The 10,689-nt window shown below is 35.1% G+C and overlaps 1 protein-coding gene across 4 annotated transcripts in view; it reads right to left on the reverse strand.

Moving 5' to 3' along the window:
• The window catches only part of LOC131061481 (G-protein coupled receptor 1), a 117,990-nt gene extending 109,472 nt beyond the window's left edge, over positions 1-8,518 (reverse strand). Inside the window, exons 1-2 of one of the 4 annotated variants that reach the window (XM_057995204.2) lie at positions 8,388-8,518; positions 7,991-8,274 (exon numbers count right to left, since the gene is read on the reverse strand). In XM_057995204.2, the coding sequence (XP_057851187.2) occupies positions 7,991-8,155 (165 nt within the window). In that variant the 5' untranslated portion in view covers positions 8,156-8,274; positions 8,388-8,518. Of the gene's footprint in view, positions 1-7,990 lie in introns of all 4 variants that reach the window. The other 3 variants (XM_057995181.2, XM_057995195.2, XM_057995186.2) reach the window with 3 other exon arrangements.
• Positions 8,519-10,689: the final 2,171 nt, after the last annotated feature.

The following is a 10,689-nucleotide window of genomic DNA, read 5'->3' on the forward strand; positions in this document are numbered from 1 at the left end:
TTTGATTCTACTTGGGAGCTTGTCTTTTTTAATTTCTTCAGGAGATGAAATCCTTCAAGAAGTTGGAAATTTATTTAACTTTTCCATATTTTCACCAAGTCTAAGAACTTTTCTTTCTTGATGCCTTGAGATTCTTTCACGTGTCTTGAATTTGGAGAAGAATTCCTCTAGGCCTTCGTCATAATAGCTCTTCTCATACTTAGCCAAATTTTGGCCATCTTTATGCTTGGACGAACCTTGCTCGTGGACTTGTCTTCAATTCTGAATTTGGCTTGAAACTCCATTTGTGCTTTCTGCGATGATCTTGCCTTCAGCTGCCAATTTATGTTGCACGGGAGGAGGGTAAAAAGCTCTAGATAACTCCTCACAAATATAAATTGATGTGATCGAAAGATCTGCTGTTCAGACATTCATCACATTCAGCCATCATCCAAAACCTGCAAAACCGAAAGAAAATAAATTAGAATCCTCATTTTGAGCGTAAACTTTGAAGGTTTGATGGCAAAGTGTGCTTTGATTCTCCACTTCCCCAACACTTTTAGCTTTCAACAAGTTGCGAACACTTAGGAATTTTAGAAACCCTTGAAAACTCATTCTGATTTGAAGGTTTGGGAGTGAAATTTGTTTTTGATTACTCTAAAAATGAACAACTTAGTCCCAAAATCTATGAAATGAATGTTGAAATCAGATTCGAATCCTGGAAAATGTGAAAATCAGACCCAAGTCCCTGAAAACTCCATCCAAAATTTGAAAACCAGGTTGAAAAATAAATCTTCCTTGAATACCCCTGTCACCTTCAGAATCTCAAAAAACATGTGAATTTGCTCTTCAAACTTATACTTGGAATCACCCTTAAAATCTTCTTTCAACCTGCAAAACTCTTAAAACTTCTCTCAAAATGTTCTTTACCTACAGAAAACATCTCTTGATTGCTCTCAACTTGCTCAAGAAATTCGAACCTCATGTGTAAAAATGAGAGAGTGAATGAAATATTTGTATGAGGGTTCAATTTTATAATTAGAAACTCAGAAAATCTCTTCAAAACTTGTTTCTCATCCTTCCCTAGTCTTTTGAATCTGCAGAGAATGTTTCTAATTTGGTCTTTAGTTTGCAAATCGAACTCAATCTTCCATATTCTTCTTTTCAAAACTTTTCAAATCTGCACTCAGTTCAAACTTGGATGATAGATTCTGCTGACATCATCTTCTTGTCTTCCGTTTTAGCAAATATCTTACTTGGGCAGACTCATTTCGAGTTGGGGAACTAAACAAGGCACCACACTCCAGCATAGGGCAGACTTTAGAAGATTGGTGGAACAAGACAAGGTACCATACTTCATATTCATTCATACTTAACCAAAATCTGATCATTTCATCTTGAACTTGAACTCCTCTTCAACTTAACATCTCATCTTCAAACCTAATCTTACCATGATCTGATCATTTTCAAGGCATACTTTGGAGTTTGTTTGATATTTCATCAGTGGAGCGGACTTCAACCAACTCATGACAACACACTTGTTCATCTTTTAGGGCGGAGTTTAGAGAGTTTGTGGCACCACAGACAGCGGAGTTTATTGAAATAGTGCACCCTTCCTTACACACAATACATTCTCCAAGGGCGGACTTTGTCATTTTCATACACCACTCACCATCTCCTTAGGCGGTCTTTGTTAATTGCATGCACCTTACTCATGGCAGACCTTGCTTGACTTGAGAATCCTTCAACTTTGTTATTTCCCTTACTTCTTGGGCAGACTTTGAGATACTTAAACACCAAATGATATCCTTTTGGGCGGACTTTACTTGTTTCATGCACCATTACCCATCACCTTGGGTGGACTTCCATGGGTTTGTGCACCATACATCAAGGCGGACTTTGCTCATTTCATGCCCTTCAAAACCTTTCCATCTAGGGCGGACTTTTGAATGACTTGTTCTCTTCTCAAGTGGGAGGGCAGACTTTCTTATGACCACTTACTACTCACCATCTCCTTAGGCGAACATTTTCAAACTCATGCACTTTTCACTTGCTTCCTGCCTTAGGGCGGACTTTTTGGAGTTCATAACACTTGCTTGGGCGGACTTTTGGAGTTCATGACCTTCTCCATCATCCATAGGGCGGACTTTTTGAGACTTAGACATCAAGTAGGGCAGAGTTTGTTAACCCTTTTGCACCATTTACGCCTTACCTTAGGCGGACTTTGAATGACTTGACACCTTGGCTATCAAGAGTAGGGCAGACTTCATGAAGATCATGGTCATGCTTCCCTTCCATGAGGGCGGACTTTTGTGAGGCTTATGCATCTTCACCTTGGACTTTTCTCTCCTCCATGGCAGACTTTTTCATGTTCAAGGCAAGGTAGGGCGGACTTCTTCCATCCCAGGCACCACATCTCAACGCGGACTTTGGGAATCTTGTTCAAGGCAAGGTAGAAGGGCGGACTTTTTGGAGTCTTGGCACTTGCTTGGGCAGACTTTTGGAGACATGCTCAAAAGCAAGGCGGAGTTTATGAGTCTTGCTCTCCATAGGGTGGACTTTTGAGAGTCTCCATCATGGGCGGACTTTTTCTCCTCCACTTCACTTTGCTATAAAAAGTAGGGTGGACTTTATGAAGAACATGACCTTCATCACCATTCATAGGGCGGAGTTTGGAGAGCTCCTGACATACATTCACCATCAAACATTGATTAGCCAGACTCAGAGATTTTTGAAAAGAAACTTCAAAATTTGATAACTTCATCAATTTTAACTAGATTAACATGATATTTGAAATCCATACTCTTACAAACCCATCTGAAGCATCATGACCCCTAAAATTTAGGAACTTAGCTTTTTGGGTCAAAACTCGAAAATTTCCGATTGCGATCAATGCAGGTTGATGGTACTAGTGCAAACCCTAGGTCCCCACTTCAAAAAAGCAAAAAGTAGACATCCCTAAAAAATAGAGAAAACTTTCTAAAAATAGCCATACCGAGGATCGGACTAAAAATGCCAAAAACAAAACTTCCTAAAAAATAGGAAAAAGCAAAAAAAGCAAACTTTCTAAAAATCCAAATTCGTTCAAATCAATTGCGTTCTTCATCCTTTGGCCTTTCTAGGCACTTTGACAGTGTCTAGACTCTGTTATCACTTGGCTTGCACAAACTGATTTTCAATCTTTAGGACTCAAACCGTTCAAAACTTGACAAAACCGAGTAGAACTAAAGCGGAAGGCCATGGGGCACTAACAAAAACACTAGAAAGCAAGAAAAAAGGGAGGGTCCCCATTTGCAATGGAGCGATGTGTGGAAAAGGTCACAACAGAACTAAAATAAAATGGATCAAAGATGTGTATGCAGAGGCTGAGGACATCCAGATGTTCATCACAAATCACCACATGTCTCAAGGGATTTTTAGATCCTTTTCAAATTTGGAGCTATTAAAGGTAAGTGAAATAGTAATTTAATTTTACATTTTCTGATTTTTTTTAATTTTCAATGTTCATAATATCATTGTGTAAGCTATATTGTGTATTCTTCTTTAAAATTTGGCTTTATTTTTTAATCATTTTGGCATTAATTTATGTTATAGGTTGCTGAGACCCCTTCTGCATCAAACACAATTGTCTTAAGACGACTTGTGAAAGTTAGAGTGGCACTATGCAATATGGTGATCAGCACCAATTGGACTGTATGGAAGGAGAGTAGCAGTGAGAGGGCAGCAAAAATTAGGGACCGAATATTGAATGAGAACTGGTGGGATCTTGTGACATATCTCCTTAGTATCACTCAGCCCATTATGAGCATCATTCGTTATACCGACATGGATAGGCCTTGCATTGGTGAGATTTATGATGGCATTGACTCAATGCTTGAAAAAATGAAGTGCACTATAAATGCAAGAGAGAAAGACCCTGATGAGAAATTCTTCAAAGAAGTGGAAGCAATTGTTGTTGAAAGGTGGAATAAGATGACCACTCCTTTGCATCTTCTTGCCTATGCCTTGACGCCAAAGTATTATAGCAATCAATTTCTTAATAAACCAGGAAGGATTCCACCATGGAGAGATCTAGAAGTATCTGATGGGTACAAGGCAGCATTTCTTAGACTATATCCCGATGATGATTTGCGAGATACTGTTACAAATGAATTCATAGAATTTGAAAATGGGAATGGTCTAAGTGTTGATGCTCTTCGCCATAGATCCAAGAAGGATGCTCATAGTTGGTGGTACTTCCATGGCGCATGCTTCCAACACCTACAACCCCTTGCTGTCAAAGTTTTATCATAAGTAGGTTTAATTAATTAAAATTTAACACAAGTTTATTTATAGTTTACTTTGTCTTCATAGGTTGCTAGTAATTTTTAATTTTAATTTTAAATTTTTATAAATGTATAACTTTAATTGTTTACTTTGTCTTCATAGGTTGCTAGTTCATCTGCTTCGGAAAGAAATTGGAGCACACTCTTTCATCCACTTAGTAAAGCGCAATAGGTTGCTATCAAAAAGAGCAGAGAATTTAGTATGTGTATTCCAACCTACGTCTTCTTTCACACAAACAACGCGACTACACCCAAGGGGAAACGAAGATGTGGGATATAGAGCCAGAGCATACTGATTTGGATGCTCCCACTTCTCAGCTTCTTGCATTAACACTTGATGACTCAGATAACGAGCAAACTTATTGTGCAAGTGCAAGTGGCATTGGCTCATCTAATGTCAATGTCAATGATGAGGAGGATGAATTATAAATTTAGAGAATCCATTTGATGATTAAACTTTAAATTGTAGAAAGTTGAAACAATGATACTTGAATATTTTGTCATTTTGATATTAAACTTGATGTATATGATGCTATTATGGTATGATCATGATGCTATGATTACAAGTTTATGTTTGTTTTGTTGTTTATATGATGCTATGTGACATGCTAATCTTAATTCATGCTTATAGGATGCTCAAGTATTAATATATATATATATATATAATTTACATGTTTTTGTACTAACGAACCCAAACGAACCCAAACCCCTTTTCAAAATGTTGTCATACCGGCGTACCGGTTCTTCAAACCCGAACCGGCAACCTAGGTTTTGTATATAATGCATGCCCTAAAGAAGGTTCATAAGGAGATTGGTTGAGTTTTGCTGTTTTTGCTATGGCAGGGAACAAACAAGCAAAGAAAAGCTTCAAAAGCCACAAAACTCTATGAATCTTATTCAGGGAATGCATTATATAAAACTAAAATATAGGGAAATCTAAGAATCTTAGAGAATGACTTTGATCATGTTTAGCCGACTTGCAGTCAATCACTTCTCTTTCCAACAGCTTAGTTTCTTCTTGAGTCTATCTATTATGTAGTGCTAAATATTAAAGCTAGCAACCCTTCAGAGGGATTCCAAGATAGAAACCCAAAAAGTTCATTATCTCACACCCTAAGACCCTAGCAAAGTAGTTTTGCTTACTATTTCCCATTGTCATAAAGAGAGATAATAATTGGAGACCATTTTGTAAAAAGGTATTTTCTTGGACACAATAGATGTGAGCTCTGCCTTAAATGAGGAGGATGCTGACCATCTTCCTCTAAACTACACCACTAGTAAGTGTGGAATGGCATTATTAGTAGTATTAATATTAACTAGGTTCTACCTTGTAAGCTTGAGGAATTCATCCAAAGTTGGGCCATAAGTTAAAAAGGGGTTTCCTTAAATACAAGTGAGATTCAATACCAACAATGGTGTACTGGAAGGTTTGGCTACAATGAAACAGGTGAATTTCTAAGGCAAGTTAGAATGGCAAAGGAAGTGCAAAAACGAGGAAAACAAACAAAAGGGCCGTGACAATAGTTACAGGTTGATCTGAAGAGTCTAAGCCACATAGGAACAAGTAATATCCAAGAGCCAAGGTAGGAATCGTATCTCATCTAGTAATTTTCCAAGCTTTTTAGGACCAAAATGCCTTCTAATTGGTAAGGTGTGATCCAAGATTCAGTCAGTTAACTAACTTGGTCACTTAACGTTCTCATTGAAACTAACCACTTATGATAAACAACTTTCAAGGCTCATTCTTGCAAATTGACACCTAAACCAAGTTTTAGAAACTGATTGTTGAGAAGAAAAACAGAGAAAAAAGAACTTAAGGACTTGTCTACTCATAATGACTGGAATTGATAGAGAAAAGAAGCAGAAGAAATGAGTTTGACAGGAGTCAAACACATCTCACTAGTTTGAATATAGTCAAACCTGTCCCTGTGAGAAGTACGAATGCACAATAAGTTCAACTGTGGCCAGACATGTTGCAGAAGACGACAAAGGCAGGGCCTGGAGAAGTCTTGAGGGCTTTGGAAAACATCAATAACTTCCTTTTCAGTTACAAGGATGCTTGGGCATCCTCTTTAACTCTCCTTCTAACTCATTCTTGTTAAAACCTCCAAGGGAGATCATTGAGATTAGCAGATTCCTTAATGTTTCATAGAAGTTGGTTGTAGATGCTCACGTTGGTTCAGCATATGAGTCTTAGGGAGATAGTTCAACTGTCATGGAGTCACCTCTGCCTAATCTTGTAGTATGGCTCTGGATAATTATCATAGGTCTAAGACTAAGTTTCAGTATAGCTTACAAGAAATCAAAGGTTTACAAAGCATTTAATTATCCCAGCTTTCATCATATTGAAAGTACCAAAAAATCAGCAGATAGGCTACTAATTGGGGTGCTAATATGGCGTGCTCATATTAAAAAGAGGCCAGAGTGTACTCTTAAATCTAAAATTTACTCCAATCAAAGAAATTTGCATCATTGTAGCAGTAAATGCCTCAATAATATTCCACACCAGGCCATCGCAAGAGATTACAAGATCATGCTTATTGGGAATTTTCTTTCTCACATAACTGAGAGAAGAAAATGAAGCTGATATAGGAGGAAATGGGGAAGAACAAAGGTAATCTAGAACAAATGTGCTTAGAGGGCCACGACGGCATTCTAGTGAACATGGTTTTGACTTGAGGCCTACTTTCATCCAACGTAAAACGAATAAGCCAATGGGGATACCGCTAAACTAAAGCCTAATAACCAGAGGCTGAAAGCTGTTATTACATCAACTTTCCTGTCAGTGATTGGAATTTTGAATAATATGAAGTTGGAATTGGATCGGATCATTCAGGAATACAATTGTTCACTATTATGACTCCATGCCACATGCTGCTGCAAGGTACTTTGGTTAATTGATATCTGCTTTTTCTTCAACGTGCATCCTTTTGCCCCTCTAGCTTAAGGTCAATCCGGCATTCCAGCATGTTATCTACATTAAATGTAGTCTTAATCATTTTGTCAGTTCAGGTTTGAAGTTCAATAAACCAATTCTAATTGATTATCGTAATATATGTGTATATATATAAAGGTAATAGTATCGGTATTAATGGGATATGGCTAATGTCCATGACTTGTCTCTGTTATGGTTGATGGCGAGATAATCGTTTATCCTCTTTTTTGATACGTTCTATAAGGAAACTTTTGGAATCTGGGAGCTCATTCTGATTGAGAAAATTTATTCACTGAAAAAGCAATTTAAGTGTAGCATTTCTTTCTGACCCAATCGAGAAAAAAGTCACGGCAAAATAGCAGAGATTCAATCGGTTTCGATTTTACAGAATTCTTTAACAGGATCCTGTGCAAAAAAGTAACTAAATAAAAGTGGATAGAACACAGTGGTTTCCAAATAAATGTTCTGATATTAAGAACCTGTGAAAAAAATCTCAAAATTCTAACAAGGTCAAAATCAGATTTATTTCTAAAAGGCGGCTACAATCAACCGTGCCCTACTTAAACCACCATTACCAGACATTGATTACATCAAAACTTTTTAACATAATTTATTCCTATAAGGTTACGGCTGAAGATCGCGATCTCAAAAAACATGCATGAATTCTCGATGCTCCCAATTACTTAAGTGCAGATGCCTAAAAAGGGTTGCCAAGTAATTTTCTTTTAAATTATGATTTACGGCAACTTACAGATAATGCTAAGTAGAAGATGAGTTTGAATGAAAACTTGCGAAGCTCTCTGAAGAGCAGATAACAGAGCACGATAAATGCAGATCCCGTCAAGGATAATGCCGATAACCCCACATTAAGCGCGTTCAGAATCTGCTTCTCTCCTGCGGTGAAGTCTCCCGCCATATCGCCCCAATTTTCGAGCGATAATTTCACCAGTTTTCAATCATAAGCCTTGACACCCGATCCCAAAGTTACGCATTATGATTTAATTATTGCAAGAGGCGTCAAAGAGAAATCATCGGCTGTCTTCAACTACAGAGTAGTTATTCAGATCAGATAGAATGAGAAACGAAGAAACTACATGTAAAAAAAACTATTAATTAACACTAAATTATCCAGAATCAAATGAAAGTACGTGGACCCATGAGATGATTGCTTGAACGTGGGTTTTCTTTGTAAGGCATATGAGCCATAGTTTTACAGGCGGCTACATTAACATTCCAGCCATAGTTTAGGAGTTTCAACCTTCGAAATTATTCATTTTGACAAGTGTCAAATAGCTACTAATCCATGTCATTGTCATATATTTTTGAATTATTTTTTATTTGCTTGAGTTTTGGTTAAATTGGACAATTTGAATATTTTTGCTAGGAGAAAATACTAGGATAACATTAAACTAGCAGTGTACATTTTTTTTGTGTGTGTGTAAGGGAATGTGGACAGTTTGATTTTTTAGTGGACAAAATGGATAATGAGAGAAATGATTGTTAAACTTGGTTGTGGATTGGTTGTGGAGTGTTGATGTCTTTGTTAATAAATGTCTAAACACTTTTTTTCAAAGTCACAATTTAATATTTTTAAAAGTTCATAATATCTATAGGAAAATCTCAAGATTCCTATCAAGAAAAGATATGTTTTGCTATTTTATATATATTTGTTTCTTTGTTTGGAACAATAGCAATTAATTAGAATCTTACATTATTATGTAAACTTCACTTAAGAAAAAATAAACCAAATGATATCATTATAAAGCCGATCACTCACAGAGAATTGTATGCATAAGGTCTATAATCTATCAAAATTAGTAAAAGTTATGCACTGGGCCAAACACAATTGAATTGGTCATATACATTCTCCAATACATACATAAAAAAGGGATGAGGCTAGGTACAAGTCTTAATTTATTCTACAAGAGTAGTTGGCTCTCAGGCCTTTGTAATTTTGATATGAAGATGAAATAAATAATTCAAACTCTTAAATGGATGTGAAGAGTACATGAAATACATGTAAATTTGATCAAATAACCCAAGCTCCATAAGACATGTTAAAGAGTGCAATATATTGATGAGAATTTGACCAAATATATACCCATCTATCTCCTTCTAATTAAAAAATTAAGAAGATTAGTGAGCCAATCAAGAAATCTGTAAGAAACCATAATTCTAGGAAAATAACATTATTACTTCCTAATTCCTTTACCAATACAAATGTGAATAGATTTTTCTTTTGAAAAAGGAAATATCTAACAAAATCCCTAAACAAATCTCCAACTGCAAAAAAATAATGAATAAATTTTTGAAATTGAAGTAGAAAATCCTAAATAATTCCTTGGTTGCCTCAAAGGAATAAAAATTAGAATAACTAACTAAATATAAAGGAAAACTTTAAAAAAATCTTAACTCTCTCAAAACAAATGAATACAAAATTAAATCGTTAAAGATCAAAGAGGTAAGGAAAATCGCGACAATTCAAGGCTCATTCAAAAGATAAAGTAAAATAGAATTTGAAGCATGTGTCATGCATATGAAAATGTTATCATGCAATCAATAATTTTTATTTGTAGTAAATGTCAACAAGAGAAATGATATGAATATTTTTTTATTAAATTATATTATTCTATGTCATGCTTGCAAAAATTTATAAAATTTAAAAATGTTGAAGAAATGTTGATGGTTCTTATCATTAAAATCCTACAAATGTCTCATACAACTAAAAATGAATATATATGCCAAATACATATAAAAATCACTAACATTTTATCGCATTGTATAAATGATTTATGTGCTCTTATAACTTGTATTAATAGTGAGTGGGTATATCAAAAACTTAAATATGAGACAAAGCATGACATGTTTAAAAAGAGGCATTGCATCAAGTTCCTCCTATAAATGTTATAGTAGTTATTGTTCGGTAGAGTAGTTGATTATTGTAGTTAGAATAATATATTGTTAGCCATCTAGCTAATTGTTCTTTTTTTATGCTTTATATTGGTTACATGGCTTATTAGGTTCAGAATTGTGTGTAGTGGAGATTATTTGTAGCATCTTGCACCCTTCTTTACAATTGACAATTATGTATTTCAATAAATAACCTGTTGATTCCATATATGAAAAGTCTTCAACATTAAAATAATTATTAAAGTAAATTAAGTATAATTAGTAAAAAATTGTTATAAATTAGAGTTATTATATATAGATTTAAAATATGTGCATCTGTTTATTTTTATACAATAATATTGTATTATATATTATACAAATAATATATACATAAAAAATAACAAAGTATTAAAAAACAATCAAAACAATTGCATAGTATCTAATTTTATTTTTTTTAAATGATATTTAGATGGATAAATATGAATGACATCACAAATGTCATTCAAGGAGACAACATAGTCTTAAAGTCGACAATGTATTTTTATGATGATGTATAAAATA

This window comes from Cryptomeria japonica, chromosome 2, assembly GCF_030272615.1.
Source record: "Cryptomeria japonica chromosome 2, Sugi_1.0, whole genome shotgun sequence".
NCBI lineage: Eukaryota > Viridiplantae > Streptophyta > Pinopsida > Cupressales > Cupressaceae > Cryptomeria > Cryptomeria japonica.